A 19269-nucleotide genomic window follows, 5' to 3' on the forward strand; every position below is an offset into this window, starting at 1 on the left:
TAAATTCCTTTTTTTTTCCATACCTGTATATGGTATGATCTATTTTAAGATAAACCCCTCCTTTAAATGCCATGCAAAAACAAAACAAAGTGGTTGGTGCATTTACATATCGCTCAAACGATCTCTTCCTGTCTAAGTGGGCGGTTCATGGTCTGACTAAGCTGACTGATATAAAGACACATGCACGCTTCAATTCCTCATCCTTTCTCTTCTTGGTCTCTTTACTCCATTCATCCGTCTTTCTTTTCTTCCGGGTGGGATATTGTATGTTTTCACAGGCAGTCGACTTTTTCACAGTGCTCTGACTGACTTATCCTAAGACAGAGGTCGAAGGTCATGTTCAGAGGTCCTGACCTCCAGTGGAATGTCTGTGTGGGGGTGGTTATCAGAGCTTTAAGTAGGATCCATTTGCGTACATTTTTTTTTTTGTTGAGACGTGCAGGTGTAAAAACAGTTGAGGTTTTATGTCCAGACTGAAACATGTGGGGATGTTTATGCCATTTCCTGATTTGCTTAATTTTTTTGTGTGAACTAGGTTCCTAAATGACACTATAAGTGGCTGCAATTCATTCGTAGTGAATTTCCCATTTTTTAACAGCCGGTATTTAAGATTTTATTTATTTATCAGGAATTTCCTCTATTTTTAAATTTAGATTACCATTGTCATCATCTAATATTTACTTAAAGTTAATCTTTAAAATCACTATTAATTTAATAAAAGTGTTAAATGCAAATTAAATTTGTAATTATTGTCCATGTATCAGTTAATCATGTATTTATTTTTGGCTTTTTTAAAAGGTATACTTTGTAACTTTTCAAAATGTATATAATGAGCAGGTACATCATGAATCCATCTTCCAAACCGTTTTTTTGTCATATCCTGGATCACTAATAAGTGTTACAAGGCACGTTTCCATTACAGATTTGCACAAAACTTTTGCGATTTTTTTTTCTAAATGTCGACAAAAAACTATTGCGAAATGACGGCGTTTCCATTAATCGATGTTATGCGATTAAAACTTAATTTTTTCCTCGCGATAAGTAAAGTCATTCCAAAAACCATGGCAACGGACGTTGGTAGGTTTATGTACTAATCCCAGCCACTGCACTGGCCATTATTATTAATGGATGGAGATGTATGTGTGTTTTCCAAGCATTAATGGTGAGGAACGACCCTTATTATACTGGTGAGCGGCACATATGAGCTGTTTCTGGGTGTTTCTCCCTCATATGTGCTTCGAGATCTTGATTGTGGCATTTATTTGAGGTTTAGAATCCATTATTCCTGTAATTCTTTTGTCTTATATGAATTTAATAAAGAACTCTGTCTCGTATTCTGTCCAAACACTCATCTATGTCAGGTAACTGTAAATGCGCTAAAACTGTTTCCATAGCAGGTTTGCGAAATATTTCTTTTTCGAATTGCCTGAAAAACCACCTCATGCGAGCGGAAAAACTTTTTTGCGATAAATGGGAGTTTTTGCGAAATTGATGTGTTTCCATTGGGCGTATTTTCAATTCGCAATTTCAATTTGCGCAATTTGGAGGGTAATGGAAACACGGCTACATTAAAACCTTTTTAGACCGGGCGGGACGACAACCACTGCGGAGTAGCCCGGACTCGTCATATACATAAACAGAGAGAAGTAGCTCCAGCTGCAATGTTCATCTGCAAGACGCATTCGGTTTTGTTTATTAACCGCTAGAGCACCAAAAGTTACATAAGCTATGTTTCCATCCACACGTTTTTTTCCGAATTAAGTGATATCGAATGAAAAATGCCTTATGGAAACAGTAAAATTCCATTGAATTTCATGAATATCGACTCAAATGAAATACGTTCGGTCTCATCGGATTTTATCTTGATCGATATATGGCTTATGCGATAAGCGCTGATGAAAACGTTATTTGGGGCGATCCATTTTGTCTACCAAAACTTTGTTCGCAAATGTTTGCTTGAATGTTGTGCGATTCAGTGCGAAAATGAATGGAAACACCTTAAAATGTCTCAAATCAATTCGATATACCAATTTGATCGCAAAACAGCATGTGACGTCATTACGCGCAGGTTTTTATTCGCTTTAAAGCCGTTGGATGGAAACACACTTTCACCAGCTTTATTCGCATGAGTTTTTTTACCGAACTTGAGATAATTCGATTGACAAGTGGATGGAAACTTAGCTATAGTGTACCTTTAAATCACCCAGAATTTTTATATCGTTGCAGCCCAACCATACATACATTTCTGTCATGAACAAAACTTTTCCAGAGTACTTTGGACCCATAACCTTTCTGGTTATGGTTTCTTTACCACCATGATCTTTAACTGCCAGAAAAATGTAATGTGAATAGGGGCTTCCTTTGACCACTTTTAGCGCTTTTACAAATGTTAAACATTTGCCCTTCAAACTCCTGACAATAACATGTAAAAAGCAAAAATAGATCAAATACAGAGTCTAAACAGACACATTTCTGTCTGCGTTCTGTCTTGTCATGTGTAATTGCTATTACTTCCTCTTGCCTTGTTTTCTGTCTCTTTCTCTCTCTGTTTAATGTTTTCTGCCCTCTGCGACCCTTTGCTTTTGTATCATTCTTTCTTTTCCTCTAATTGGCACCTCGTTAGGGAATGCTTAATTGGAGGGATGAGCCAGGTGGCAGCGGAGCCGCTGTGGCCCTCGTTAGTGTGTGAAAGTGTGTGCGTGTTTGTCTTTGTTTAAGCAGAATAAATGTGGAGCAGTCTGCATGTGCTGATTATGTTCCATTCACCCATGTTGAACTCTAACACATTCCCCTCACGGCCCGCTAACACACACACACACACACACTCGCTCTGCCTCACTGTCTGTGTGCCGTTGACCATTTCCATTGATTCTATCTAGACAATAATAAAATGCAAAACAACAAGCATTTAGTGCATTGAAACGGTTATAATAAATTTAGATGACAAACTTAGATTTTTTTTCATGCAAAAATGGGGAAGTCATTATTTACTCACCCTCTTATTATTCAAACAATAGCATGTACCAGACTTCATTTTGAGCTAAAACAGGTTATTTTGTATTTTTAGTCCAATTTTATGTAAAAATGACTTCACATTTTTGCATTCAAAACGTTAAGCAAGAAGGTCAGGTGCATTGCATTGTGGGATACAATATCTCTAGTATCTCTGCATTGTGGTCTGGTTGTGTCCTGTATATGTTGTAGTAGTGAGTGTAACATGCTCAGTAAACTGGATTCTGTAAAAATAGTTTAGTGTTATGCCATTCCGAATATAGCTTAGATTCATTCAGACTGTCTTGTTTTGATCACTGAATTAAAAAGAACCGGTTCAAATGAATGATTCGTTCACAAATTGGCCGTTGCATTGTGTGTCATTGCTTATTGATAGCTGTGGGTTCAGTGGCTCATTGCTAAATACTGGTCCAGACAACACTGGTATATATATTGTGTGTGTGTGTGTGTGATGGTATGTGACCAAACGGATGATCTCAAACAGGTGTGAGGTCGCTGAAGCTCTTCAGGTCATTACACTGACCTCTGACCTTTGAGGTACTCTCTCGCACACACATACACACAGAAGCTCTGCTCCAAAGCATAGTGAGCTGCATCATATGTGATGTTACAACCACATAAACATTGATGTGATTGATGATCACATTGATTGATAATAAATTACATTTAAAATTCAAACCTTGTATTGTATGAAAGTGTTAAGTATTTATAATTACATTCTCTCACTTTGTCTGCCAGTGTTTTTTCCCACTGAGCTTGTTGCAATGCATTGCTTTCACCGCAATCCCAGATAAATGCAATGCTCCCTTACAATTTGCCCAAGATATCTTTGAGTACAGCCTTAAAATACGATTTACAAAGCCAGTTCACTAGGTTTAGGAACAGAGCCATTGTCTGAGCAGCCACAGGCTTAAACTGTTTATGCTTTTATTAGTTTCAGTGCTATTTAGGAGATCACAGTATTAGAAAGCATGCGTGTGTTGTTCAGACAGCTGAAGGTCTATTTTTTGCTGCTTATTCTTACGCCTCCACATTTGGACAATCAACACCTCTCTTTATGACCCCACATAATGGCAGCGACAACACACTCACCTCTCCTAATGGCATCAAAACACACACTCACATGAACCAAAAGCTGACAAACGCTCCTATAACAGACTAACGCATCGCTTCTGTCAGCTGTGAAAACAGGAGCAAACATTTGGAAGATGAGTTTGTTGTGTGGGCCGGGTAACAGATGGAACGGATCGGCGGGTGTTAGTCAGGGTGCCGGTGCCATTATGGCTTCAGTGGGGAATGTGTGTTTGCTGATTTGATACATTGGATTTTTCGTTTGATCATCATAAACAGACAGAAAATAAATAGAAATACTGTAGTTCTGCTCCAATCCCTAAGCTACGTCCTTACATTTTAAAGTAACATAAAATGAGTGATGGGGATTTGACTCCAAAAGTTGATTCCCTGACTCTGAATAGCCCTAGAGTTGGGGTCGACTCCAGCAGAGGAATCTACCCTCATTGTTGACTTGTTCACTCGTTCTCTAATTCCTGTGTAGATCACGGCAGTTTAGTTAACTATATCAGCAAGGAGTGAACAAAATCAAGCGAGGAGTTCATAAGGTTCATTACTTTCCTTCTTTTTTATTAAATTCTGACATCATATTCTACCACAGCTGTTTCTCGTGACTTTTACCGTGTAAAATTAGGTATTGGCAACAATTAGGTAACAACATTAAAGGAACATGCTGACTTTTTGGGACTTTAGCTTATTCACCGTATCCCCCAGAGTTAGATAAGTCCATTTTCATCTCCGTGCGTGCCGTAACTCTGTCTGACGCACCCACCGCTAGCCTAGCTTAGCACAAAGACTGGAGGTAAACGGCTCCAGCTAGCATACTGCTCCCAATAAGTGACAAAATAACGCCAACATTTTCCTATTTGCATGTTGTGATTTGTATAGTCACAGCGTGTACAAATAACAAGGTCACATGAGACACAGCCTTCTAACCGTATACATACTGGGAACTATATTCTCAGAAGGCGAAGCACTGCTACTTCTGTGTAGTGATTTACTCCAACTCTGAGTGAACTCTCTGCTCCTCTACAAGCTTTTCTCAGGCGCTACAAGCAAATCACTCCGCCCAAGTAGCAGTGCTTCGCCTTTTGAGAATATAGTTCCCAGTATGTATACGGTTAGAAGATGGCTGTGTCTCATGAGACCTTGTTATTTGTACACACTGTGACTATACAAATCACAACATGTAAATAGGAAAATGTTGGCGTTATTTTGTGAAAAATGAAATGCTATATAAATGCCTCATTCATTCATTCAAACTCTAGATGGTGCAGGCTGATAGGACCTTAACTCAATCTGCTTGCAATCACATCATTCTCTATACGGCACCGCTGATTGGTTCCTGCTGTATCAGTAGCCAATGAGCTCGTTGCTCAACCTTCAAATACTTGGTCGGCATTTGCTGTAGCAGTTTCAGAAACCCTCCACCTTCCCCAGCTCCACCTGTATAGAACTGCTAATTCATGTATAGAACAGGTAATTCATGTACGCTTTATTGCATAGAAGCAGCATGTCTTGCTTGCTCACAGCAGCGTGTTGTGTGTGTTATAGCAGTAGCAAGTCCCATACTTGGTAGGCTTAATAATCAAAAGCAGCGTAGCAGATCTGTTCCACCAAGACCAAAAATCAAACATTGTCATATCCATTACCATGTCAAACACTCCTTGAGATGTCATGAAATAAATATTAATATTAAATATTAATATATGAATATACCTTGATCATTCATGTTCGTTCGTAGTGCATTAACTAAAGTTAACAACTTTAAAATTTAAAAATGTATTAGTAAATGTTGTAATTAGGAAATTTCTAGCAAGGAACAATACATCAGTATTTTTTTTTTAGATGTTAGAAATGGATTCTTATTGTGAAGTGTTACCATTTCATATAAATCCAAACAGTCATGCTTAAAGATGCCAGGCATTGACTCCATGGCAATCTTTAAATATCTACACAAAGGCCATAGTATTGAAAATAGACACATATGTATATTGTATGTCCTATACTCTCACACATTATTTGCTTCCATTTCTGATCAATGGTTTTCTAATCAAAATAACAAAATTACAGAGACGATAAAAAAGAACTGAAATTGAATGCGTTTCTGATTTATTTATATGTTTTTGTCGGCTGCATGACCATACAACATGCTTTCTCATGTCAGTAGCATTAAATGTGCAACTTTGCTGGATAACGAATGCATAAAATTGACCAGCTGGATATAAATGAATGCAAATAGAGGGTAACAATCGTGACATTAATCATTTGGGTCAGACTTGCGTGTCACATTGTTTTAACCGCTTGAGGAACTACTAATGTTTGTGTCCTTTCAGACTTGACAGCAAACATATTGCTGTTCTGTCTCTACTTATCCAGCATTTAGTCAACAAATTAATTCATTTGTAAAGATATGAAAACATGTACTGTACACATACTGTTTCGTTTTTCTGTTTTAAATCCGCACCTGCGGTGTCTCACGTGTCAAAACAAACTCCACAAGGTGTCAGTGATTTGGCCTCTAGAGGCCGCTCTTGTACTGTATAATGACAGCGAAGATAGCCCAGGTCTCCGTTTACCCGGGGTTTAAAATTACCCAGGGTTAACTTTCTCAAGTGTGAAAAGCCCTTCTGAATGTTTGGTTGCCACTCCAGTTGATAACTGAACTCTAGAACAAGATAAAGTGTCTAGAAGAAAAGTGACAACCATATTTAACATCTTTAAAATATTTTTTTTTTGACTAGGTTTGATATGTGTTAAAGGTCAACCTAGTACAAATTGGAAGAAGAGTCACAGGTCAAAGCTTAGAGATGACCTCCATCACAGCTCGTTATGTTTGGCAGAAATGTGTGTGTTTGTGTGTTTCACAGATTTACTGGTTGATTGGTTATCCAGAAGCCTCAGTAAGAGGGAGCCGTGTTCATTTGTTTGACCTCTTTCTCATTGTTTTGCTTGTTTATTAGTTTTAGTGTGCTCTCTCTCTCTCTCTCTCTGTTCTTGAAGAGTTTGGATTGTTCCGATCTGCACAGCCTGTTCTGCATTTTTATTGTAGTACCATTAACTGCAGAAACAATGGTATTGTGGTGGCGTTTTTGTCGCTCCAGTTTAAATGTTAATCAACCATGCATTTTTATTTGAATTGAGCTGTCAATCAAAATCACAAGCATGAAATAGTGGCTGTTTGAAATAGCACACAATCTTACTACTATGCATACTATTTTTGTAGTATGCACAGTATGCAGACTGTCTGTTTTTGTAGTATGCACAGTATGCAGACTGTCCTGGACTGGAATACTGTATCCCACAATGCAATGTACTTAACCTGCGATCTTTAATAGGATTTTTAACACCTTGACTTGATCAGGCTGCCAAAAGTTAAGACATTTTTTACACACACAAAAAGAAGTTTTATACTGCACAGTATGCAGGACACAGTATGCTAGTATTCCACGCAACTGGTGTGTTTGGTTAAAAAAGGCAAAGGGAGGGGGATTTGAAAATATGGGTGCGTGGTCTTAAAGTGGGGGCGGGGTTTGGCCCAACTACACTGAGGCTACTGTGTGTAAGTCTGTGAATAATCCCCTCCCCTCCCTCTCTCTCCCTCCCTCTCTCTCTCTCTCTCTCTTTCTCTCTCTCTCTCTGGGCAGTCGGTGTGAAGCCGTGATTGAGACTGCTGTGGGGTGTGCAGTTTCGCACATTCTGTAGCGGACACACATACACACACACACACACACACACACTCAAGAGTGTGTTGAGCAGACAGCTGAGGGATTCACTCGCTCCCTGCCTGGAGTTGCAGACACGGAAGATGGATCTCTTGAGGACTTGCTTGCGTTGGGTCTGCGTGCTGGTCATTGGACTTCTGGGACTCGTGGAGGAGAGGTTGGGTGAGTGTCAACCTTCAGAAAATTTACGGACTGCGTGTTTCTAATGCAGGATTTGTAATGCAGCTGGTCTCTGCTCTATGGATCGACCACACACATTCACATTCACTCAGATGTTGCTCTGGATATTTTAAGTGAGTTCTCAGTTGTTTCATCTAAGTACCAAGATGTTTCTCCTAAAATTTCCTTGGGAGAAATAAAAATAGATGAGTCAATAGTCAACAGTACAGTAAGAGTATAGAGCTATAAAATGAATATGGATAGCAGATCATTTGTTCTTGAGAGATACTTGAGTTCATACTGAGATCTCTGATTGTTCATTGCAGACTTTGGTGTCTTGGTATGATTGAGGCCATTATTAATATCTCTTTTTGGGACTTTATAGGAGATACTGTAGTTTTTTTCTTTGGAGAAAGGTTACTTCAGTAAAAGTTTCCATTTGCTCTCCATTTAGTCTCATTGGTATCTAGGGGCAATCAAATATGCTAGATTGGGGAGAGGAACGGACTTAAAAGTTTAAGAATAGGTCATTGACATGTCCCCCGGTGATGTCTATGACGGTTACAGCTCTGTCTAGGAGAAGTGATTGAGATTAATGAGATCTTATCTGTGAGTTTTCTTTCCTATGAAGCATGTTTTAATTCTTTGTTAGTATGTATATGTGCTTTATGGTGTTCTGTATGTTGGCTTATACAAACCTCATAGATGGTGTACCAAATGGTCAGCCAGGTGTTGCTGTGTGTGTTTCTCGTTTCGTAGTGTTGTACCAGCCTCTCAGCTGCCTAACACTTGTTTTACACACAGTTGGAGGTCCAGCTTTGAAATCACTCAGTGTTTAATTTATACAACAGACTCTCTTTCTCTCACACACTTGTTTTTGTGTGTGTATGTGTGTGTGTGTTTTCTAGACAGACCTTGTTTTTTTCTTTTTTGTTCTATTAATATTTAATAACTGTGCCTTCCAGAAATAGGTTTAATTGCGTATTGAAGGAATCTAATTTTTGTATTTGCTGTAATAAATGTTATTATATTCAATGATATATTTTATTGATATTAAATATTATATTTATTTTATAAATTAAATAATGTAAATAATTAAATATTAATAATATAATAATATAAACATTTAATAAAATATAATACTTGTGTTTAAATGATATAGAAAAAAGTATTGGTATTTATAATATTAATTAAATCATTAGATTAAATATAGAATTTTATAACTTACATTTTATTAAATTATTTTGCATTTTTTATATTTTAATTTTAATTTGATGATTCAATTATAAATATTATTTAAACATAAATATTTAGAATTTAACTATGTTTATATAATGTCTTTTAGCCATTTATAAATATGATTTAAGTGTCCAAATTTTCCTTGGAGCCACTGTGTTTTAGTAAAATTTTTACCGTAGCTAAATTTGACTAACCTTAACTTAACTTTATCTAAGCTAGTGAAGGAAATTTACTTGACTGCTCTTATCCTTTTTGTGTTAGCCTGTGTGCGCTCACTGTCTCTTTCTCCTCCTGAGCGGTTAAGAGAGTGAAGCCATTCCCATCATTTTCCATCCCATAAAGACACGGTCCAGACCTGTCTCCCAACACCCAGACGCACAATGAACTCATCTGCTGTCCACCGAGTGCAGAGGAGCCTGCGGTGTCTCTGTCAGACTTTATTTACAGTCCACAGCATCTCACCCTCTCCATCACTCCTGCACGTCACTCCCACTGCCGCCAAACAAACTCACGCATGTCCAACGGTGTGTCTGTCTATGATGAGCACGTCCTGTCTGCCTTTTTGACAAGGCCTTCGCATGTTTGTGTGTGTTTGGATGCAGGTCTACTGCTTGTGGAATGTAGAAACTACTAGGGGTGCACGATTAATTGAAATAAAATCTAAATCATGATATGGCTTAGTGCGATTACCAAATCCATTGAATTAAATCAGTATATGTGCTGCTTGTTTCAGAGTAAAGCGCAGCACTGTGTTCTTTTACATGCGAGCCGCTTGTGAGCCGGTGTTTTTGGTGTCTGCTCGGTTCACAGTAAATGCTGCTCCACACAAACTCAACTTTGCATGTGTATTGAGTTTGGGATCATCCGCCAACCATCTTCCCAAACTTGTAATGAGAAGCACTTTTTATGACAGCCACAAATATTAGTATTGTAATTTAACAGTTGTGCTGTACAATAAAAGTATTATAATAATTATTATTATTAAATACTTGATTTTCTGTTTTACAGTGAAATATTACAATAGTAATTATTATGTGTTGCTAAATGTTTTCATATTGTAATTATTATATTATTGTTACTATTATATTATTACTTTTATTTTACAGTGCTGTTATTAGTATTAGTCATAGTAGTAGTGATTTTATTATTCTTAATCTTATTATTATGTAGTCATATTGATATATTATTGTATCATTTTTGGCCAAATTGTTCAGCATGATTGACAATTTGATTTTGACTTTGACTGATGATTCCCACACTTTATTTGAATGTCCGTCATCACAGATAAGATCACGGTTGGACGCCAAAAGACGTATTACACCACCATGACTCGTTGAGAATCAATGTAAGAGCTTGTACAAAAAAAGAATACAAAACACTGAATAAACCTTGAAATAAATGTACATCAAAACCAAATAAGTAAGGTTAATGACTTCAACATATCTAAACATCATACAAAACAACAACAAACAAGTAATCTTGATACAAAGAAGACAAATCAAAACAACAACATAATGATAACAGCAAGTCCATAACCGTACCTTGTTCTCCTTTTAAACCAGGAGCTAAATCCTTTTAAACTCCTTGCAAACCGTAAACCTTTGATGCCACAACCATGTATGTCTGGGTCTCGTCCCGTACTGAAATGTTTGGAGCAAACGCGCAATATATCCGCTCTCGCGAGTGAACGTCAAAATAAAAGACCTCCATTACCATAACACAAATAAAACCCAAGATCAGAAAATTAAATACCATGATACAATCATACCAATCGTTTAAAGACTTGTTTGGTTGGTCTAGATGATTGATGAGCAGGACTGCCTAGTTGGCCATCTTGGTCAAGTTGGTTAGGGCTGGTAGACCACCTCAGACTAGTCTCGATGGCACTCGATCGCAGCTTTCATTGGCCAAGGATCGCCCAAGAGGACATCTGACCGAAATGCAAAACAAACAATCACAGTTTGTTTTGTTACAAGTCATATTAAGGGGTGTGAAAATATAAAGTTGATGTCCCTACGATAACAGAGCAGCATGCATCTAATACATTAATCATTTAAGAACGTTGTGCAAGTATACTGCTACAATGGAGCCGCGAACTTCACATTGCTACTTTTGAAACATCCTGCGTTTAGTTGATCCTGATAAGCGCATTATCACAGTAAACACAACGACTTTCTTCTTCCATGAGGGGGTTTGGCTTCACGACGGCTTTGTAGTCTAGACGGATTTTTGAAAAATGGCCTTCTATAAGAAGTGAGGAGCATTTATGGGTACAAGTCGGGAACCGGCCTACCTTACATATTTCAAGGGTGCTGAGTCCAAAAAAACTGGTTCCCAAGCGAAATTTTGAGTTTTTTACCTTCTAATTTGCATAACAAAATGGCCGCTAAATTGCCTATCTTGCTCAGTCTTTGGGCCATTTTCCCCTAGTTTTTTTGTAAGTAGGCAATCAGGATGAGGAAATTAAGTTTCTAGATCGATAGTCAAGGGTCAGAGCAAAGATATAATGGAGGCTCACTGCCTTTTTTATGTATATATTTATGCAAAATACCAACTTTTAAGGTGAAATTAAGCATTATTTGTGTCATTTTTTTAAGGCCGACATACATATTCAATCAATATTACTCTTAAATGTTCCCAGTGTATATATGATATGTGATGTATTCCATATTACATAATAACTAATAAAAACACCATTGCAAGTTTTTTTATGCAAATTAAGGCGAGACACTACAGGTGAATAGGGTAACATTTTTAACTAGCAGATATCACCATGAAACTTTCACAGTTGAATACCTACATTAAGATGAGAAACAAAATGTATTACAAGTTTTCTGTAATTTAATGTTTAAATATGCAAATTAGGCCATATCTAATCAAATATGCACTAATTTGCATAGATTTAAAACAACGAAATCTGAGTATTGGATAAAGCCAGGTTAAAAAAAATGTTTCATTGTGTTCACATGTTAGATGGGAAAAAAAAATACAGAGGGATTTATGGATATCTACTTTTGTTATCCTGTAAATCAGAAAATACTGTCAATAGCAATATTTTCGCCATGTTTTTTGGAAAAAAAAGGTTATATAAATCAGGCTAGGAATAATATATTTACAAATCCCTCTGTAAATGTCTTCATAATATAACATAATATAACTATAACTAGGTACAAGTACAAAAGTTTGGTATATAGGTGCTACTGAAGTGGAGCGTCATCCATGTGGTTTCCTTAGTCTGCTTCCGAAGCCTTCACCAGCCCCAAGCAAAACACAAACAAGACGGAAAACAAAAACACCAAAGAATCGACGACGAAAGTTAGGCTTTAATGCTCCAACAGAGTACTCCAAAGAGGTACATCCAAACACAACTACACATAGACGAGACTCAACACGAAACACAAACTGATCTGAACTTAAGTAGTTAGAGGATAATGAGACATGAACACCTGAACACAACACACACCTGAACTGAGTAATGAATCAAATTAACAACCATGAAGATAAGCTAACCAAGGTGAAAACACAAACAGAGTCCATGTGGAGAAAACTAAAAATAAACAAAACCAGATAACCCTGAAAGGAATACAGCTTTCATGTATTATGTGCTCTATTTATTGCTTTTTATGACAAATTTATAAGTAAAAATAATAAAATTATATCATTGTGTTAATTCTTTTTTGTAGTTTTTGTATTATTATTCTATTAAAATGAATGAACTATCTATTAAATATGACATGAATATGAGAACAAGTGAACAAGTTATTTATTTTCATTATACCATATAAAGTTATTATCGTCATTATTTTTTAAGGTGTAAAATAGTTATTTCTGGCACACACAAATTCCGTCATCTTAAGCTGCTCACTCAATTTCATTTCTCTTTTCTCCATAAAGTACATGTGCCATTCACTATAATGAACAAGTGAACTTGTGACCGATTTCAGATGCATCTCAGACGAAACTGCAAAGAAAATGACAAATTATGACCCACAGACAAAACTTCATAATATAAGTCAGACAAAAACAATAGCTGAAAACCAAAAAGAGCAGAATTAGACTGTGGACCGACTAGACGTTAAAATTTAAGATATTTTTATGGGCTGGCCCCACTCTCATGGAACCAATGAAAACTACTATTTGATAGAAGACTATAGTGGGCCACACATGGTTGCTGCTACTACATACAATATGGGAGAAAGGGTTTGAGGTTAGAGAAAATATTTTTTGAAACATTGTCCCAAATGTCCAAGGCTTCTGAGAGGGGGGTGTAAAACGTCTCGGTTACATATGTAACCCTCGTTCCCTGAGTAGGGAACGGAGACGTTACATCATGACGACGAATGGGGTTTCGCTTAGAAAGCCTCTCATCTTCGAGAAATAAAACGAGCCATTGGCAAAGAAATGCCATGGGTCTGCGGAATTTGCATTGCGTAACTCCGCCTTACCTCATATAAGGAAGTATGCTGGCACCATGCAGATATGTTTCTTCGCCGAGGAGCGGCAACGTACACTTTCAGGGTGGAGGGAGACTGCCTTCGGTCCAACCCTTCTTGCAGGAAGGAAAGCACGACACTGATCGGGCATTTTCTGGGGTCTTCTCTGCGAGAAGAGCACCAGGTGACGAAGAGGTTCCACTTCAACACGTAGGCATGTCTCGTGGACGATGCTCTAGCGGAAGTGATGGTAGCCACTACCGCTGGTGGTTGGGTACTCAAACCTGCCTCGTCCCATCCAGGAGCCACACGTGAAGGTTCCAAAGATCGGGATGAGGGTACCATAGGGTGCACCGTCCCTGATAAAGCAGGTCGTTCCTCAGAGGGATTGGCCAAGGAGGTGCTGTCGCGAGGAGGACTAGTTTGGAGAACCAGGTCCGGTTGTGTCAATGAGGGGCAACCAAAATTACCTTCTTCCTGTCCTCCCTGAGCTTGCACAGGGTCTGTGCAAGAAGGCTCACTGGGGAAAATGCATACTTGCAAAGGCCCCGCGGCCAGCTGTGCACCAGTGTGTCCGTGCCGCAATGGGACGAGTCGTGGGAGGCAAACAGGTCTACCTGTGCGTCCCCGAACTGATCCCAAATCAGCTGAACTGTCTTTGGATGGAGTCTCCATTCTCCAGGGAGAGGCTGAAGCCACGAAAGCACGTGAGCATCTTGAACGGAAGCCTGTGAAGGGATCGGTTGAAGACGTGCAGGTCCAGGATTGGCCGTAACCCACCGGTTTTCTTTGGTACAATGAAGTAAGGGCTGTAGAACCCGGACTTCATTTCGGCTGGAGGGACAATCTCGACTGCACCTTTCGCCAGTAACAGGGGCATTGCCACCCACCATAGTGTAACGGACTCCCCGGAGGCGGGGAGGAGATTGTGCGAACTGAATCGCATAGCCGAGCCTGGTGGTTCTCTCAACCCAGCGGGACAGGTTGGGAAACTCTAGCCAGGCTCCCAAGAACTGAACCAGCGGGGTCATGGGAACCACAGACGTACCCTCGGTAGGGCAGCGAAGTGGAGTGAACGGTCCGGACGTGGGCGGCGTAGCGACCCGGTGTGGGGGCACGGTCATTGCCGCATCCTGACAGAGGAGGCCAGGGAAGGACCAGTGTTCCATGGGGGGCCTGCTCTGACAGAGGTCTGGCGACAGAGGGGGACAAGAGTGGCGAGGCAGAGCGTCGCACACTGCCATCCATGGCCTCTTGGGGCTCGGAGGAAGGGGCATCAGTTCTTAGAAAAAAGATTCTCCCCCGGCCCTCCACCGGGGGAAGGAGTGGTCCTGCTACCAGCTCCTGAGAAGAACTGAGCCCTAACTCCAAGCTGCCCATCTCAGGAGTGCTGCTTAGCCTGGCGTTTTGGCCGGCTAAGGGGCGGAGACGGGTGGTGCCGTCCTCCTGCTTGGGGCCGGTGAAGGCTTCGGAAGCAGACTAAGGAAACCACATGGATGACGCTCCACTTCAGTAGCACCTATACACCAAACTTTCCAGTCTTGTACCTAGTTATATTATGAAGACATTTACAGAGGGATTTGTAAATATATTATTCCTAGCCTGATTTATATAACATTTTATTCCAAAAAACATGGCGAAAATATTGCTATTGACAGTATTTTCTGATTTACAGGATAACAAAAGTAGATATCCATAAATCCCTCTGTATTTTTTTTCCCATCTAATATGTGAACACAATGAAAAAATCATTTTTAACCTGGCTTTATCCAATACTCAGATTTCGTTGTTTTAAATATATGCAAATTAGTGCACATTTGATTAGATATAGCCTAATTTGCATATTTAAACATTAAATTACAGAAAACTTGTAATACATTTTTTTCTCATCTTAATGTAGGTAATCAACTGTGAAAGTTTCATGGTGATATCTGCTAGTTAAAAATGTTACCCTATTCACCTGTAGTGTCTCGCCTTAATTTGCATAAAAAATGAAATCTCAGACAACTTGCAATGGTGTTTTTCTTAGTTATTATGTAATATGGAATACATCACATATCATATATACACTGGGAACATTTAAGAGTGATATTGATTGAATATGTATGTCGGCCTTAAAAAATGACACAAATAATGCTTAATTTCACCTTAAAAGTTGGTATTTTGCATAAATATATACATAAAAAAGGCAATGAGCCTCCATTATATCTTTGCTCTGACCCTTGACTATCGATCTAGAAACTTAATTTCCTCATCCTGATTGCCTACTTACAAAAAAAATAGGGGAAAATGGTCCAACGACTGAGCAAGATAGGCAATTTGGCGGCCATTTTGATATGCAAATTAGAAGGTCAAAAACTCAAAATGTTGCTTGGGAACCAGTTTTTTTGGACTCAGCACCCTTGAAATATGTAAGGTAGGCCGGTTCCCGACTTGTACCCATAAATGCTCCTCACTTTCACTTTTTGGGCACTTCCCATCTAGACTATTGTCTTCAGACGGACCGTTAAAGAACGCGACACACACGTCTCCTGGAAATCCTGGAAAATTCAACCAATCAAATGACGACTTTGAAGTTCTTGAAGTGTTTGTCTGCCATATGCATCAGACGTTCAGCCCGTGGGCGTGATGTCTGAGGCTGAGACTAACCTCAACTAACTACTTCCAGAAGCCTAACCAGGAACACATTCTTACTCAACCAGTTCCACCAAGAAGATTCGCTGGTGAACAGCATTACTATGTCGGTCCGCCTGAACCAACATTGGTTTATTTAGTTGGGTGATTTATGGTCAGACAGCGTGAGAAACACAGAAAGTCTAAAAGATTCAGGTGAGAGAATAATTAAAGCCAAACCCTTTCGGTCTTGAGGTTGTGTGATTGTCTTCGCAGGACGTCTTCAGTCCTCAGTCACACCTCTCTGAATCGCTCAATTTCTGTTTGGCTTGGAAAGAAGGCATGTCTCGCATCCCAGAGGAAAAACTCCTTCACCTTTTACTGCTCTGCCTGTCATCAGCGTTCTCATCACCTTCTCACCTCTTTCCCTGGGAGGTTTTGAGGTTTATTCTCCGATGGCTCTGATTAATAATGACCGTTATAGCTTTGTCTTTTTACTGTCAGCAACCACCTGTTGGAGAAATGATGTGTTTTAGATTTAGTTTTACAGCAATAGTCACTCTTGAAAGTTAATGTTCTGCTTTAAGTTGCTCACGGAGACTATATCATGGGCCGTCCAGCTGCAGTTGGTTTGATGGCTGGAGTCCAGAAGATTGTGACGGACAGCCGGCAGATGCAGCGCCACACTGGATCTCTGGAGTGTGGGAAAGACCGAGGTGTTGAAGAGAGGAATAAAAAACAAAACAAAAGCTTGTTTGAAACGGCACAATACCGAGAAACTGAGATTTGCTTGCATGTAATTTTGTTAGTCACGTATTTTGATGCCAAGTGGGAACACAATACAGAGTGTACAGTCATTCTGAAACATAGTGTAAAGGCCATGACACACCAACGTAAAAGAACTAGCGGAGACGAAAGCGGACTGTGTTGTCGCCTCGTGTCGGCTGCGTTTCAGCCGAATATCTGCGCTTGAACACACCAAGAGGACTACAGGCGTCTGTCAGCTAGCACTTGCATTCTGCGCCTGATGTCTACATCAGGAGGTATCGGTAATCTATATACGTCATTCAAAAAGGGAAACCGAAACTAGGACTGCAGATACAAACTATGAAATATGAAATACGAAAAAACAAAATATGAAAATATGCAATATGAAAATATGCAAAATGAAATATGCAATATGAAATGTGAAATATGAATATGAATATGACATGTAAAATTATAATATGAAATTAATATGTTAATATGAAAATATTTTTCACAGGCAAGATAATGTAAAATTAGAATAGCCTTGTGTCTGTGCCGTCTTGACTTCTTTGCTCGCTTTCATCGCTTTCGCTCGTATTCTCGTGCGCTGACTCGTCTGCTAAGCTGAACAGCCAATCAGAGTACTCTCTCTCACCGATGGCGCCGACGCCGATGGACGGCAATTCAACAAGCTCAATCGCCAAAATACCTGCAGTATTTGAAACATCACCGTTGGCTGATGACCGACCGTTGGCTTAGTACGCAAGTAGGCTAAGCGTAGACATGAATGCTTGGCTGTTACATCACGTCCTGTACATAAATATATGGTTTTATCACTTTGTTTTCATGCTTTTTAATCAACCCTTTACTAATCTCTGCCCCCCATGGTTACTGTTGCTAACGCAGTCAAGCTTTACAGGACGTTCCATATGAATGAACTGGAGATTTCTGTGAAAGGCTTTTTTCCACCAGTAAAATGTTCTCATGAAGTGGCCAAAGCTGATTAGATATTATTCCTATGTGGGCTGGAATAAATTATGACATTGAAAATCACTTTTCTGCACTAAAATTGTTAAATAGCACAGTAACATGATGAAAACTGCAGAGACTGAAAATCAATGGAGGTGAACGCTGCTTTCATCCTTTCTGAGGTCCTTGTATAATTGACTGTTATTATTGACTTATACTCTTTTTTTAACTGTCAAGCCAGATTTTTAAGATTATTATATTTTATTAAGATATGATGCCATAAACTTTACAACCATTCAAAAGTTTGGGGTCAGTATGATTTTTTACTATTTTTTAAAGTCTCTTCTGCTCACCAAAGCTGAATTTATTTGATCTACAATACAGTAAAAACAGTAATATGTGAAATATTATTGTCTATTTTTCTATGTCTATTTGAATACATTTTAAAATGTAATTTATTCCTGTGATCAAAGCTGAATTTTTAGCATCATTACTGCAGTCTTCAGTGTCACATGATCCTTCAGAAATCAGTCTAATATGATGATTTGCTGTTATTAATGTTGAAAACATTTTTTTTCTAGATTCTTTGATGAATTGAAAGTTCAAGAGAACAGCATATTTAATTGTGACATTTTTTTTTAAATCAGTTTAAGGCATCATTGCTAAATAAAAGTATTGATTTCTTTAAAAACAAAGCTTACTGACTACAAACTTTTGAACAGTAGTGTATATTTTGCAGAATCCTCAAAATGAGGAAAAATAAAGACAGCGACGACTTTGTTCAAAGGGTGTCCAGTGTTGTGGTCAGAGAGCTGAGAGTGTGTTTGCATTCACCTGAATGAACTCATGATCTCAGAACGAGGCTGAATGAGCCTCCGGTCTCTGTGTGATAACACTCTTAATGGATTTTGAATGCAGCTCAGGTGTGTCTGTGTATGTGAGTCAGTCTGGAGCCTGAACTTTCTTGATTTATTAATGGCATTTTAATGATAGAGAACAGCGGTACTGCATAGAGTAACACTCAGAAACAGCACTCTGTGTGGAGTCAGTCTGGAGCCTGAGCTGTAGTGTATTATTAACGGAGGTTAATGATGAGGAGCAACACTCATGTTCACATTCAGACCTCTGGCGTTTTTGTATTATTGTAGATTTTTGTACTCTAAAATGTATAATTATATTGTATAACTTTTCATTTTAAAGATACGTGACATCCGTCCCAGCAAACTCTTTTCCGGTAATCACAAATGACTGATTGGTCCAGCCTGACTAGCATTGAGAAAACTAACAGGTAGTTGTTTTGC

General features: G+C 38.8%; 1 protein-coding gene across 5 annotated transcripts in view; it reads left to right on the top strand.

Annotated features, from left to right (window-relative positions):
- bmpr1ba (bone morphogenetic protein receptor, type IBa) overlaps window positions 1-19269 on the top strand; it is a 66222-nt gene that overhangs the window by 23637 nt on the left and 23316 nt on the right. For 4 of the 5 annotated variants that reach the window (XM_079872494.1, XM_079872495.1, XM_079872493.1 and 1 more), the window contains one exon: window positions 7731-7970. The exons of the other annotated variant lie outside the window; for it this stretch is intronic. In XM_079872494.1, the coding sequence (XP_079728620.1) occupies window positions 7892-7970 (79 nt within the window). In that variant the 5' untranslated portion in view covers window positions 7731-7891. The remainder of the gene's footprint in view (window positions 1-7730; window positions 7971-19269) is intronic. 5 annotated transcript variants of the gene reach the window in all.

The sequence above is a fragment of the Squalius cephalus genome (genome assembly GCF_949319135.1).
Source record: "Squalius cephalus genome assembly, chromosome: 5".
Taxonomy (NCBI): Eukaryota; Metazoa; Chordata; class Actinopteri; order Cypriniformes; family Leuciscidae; genus Squalius; species Squalius cephalus.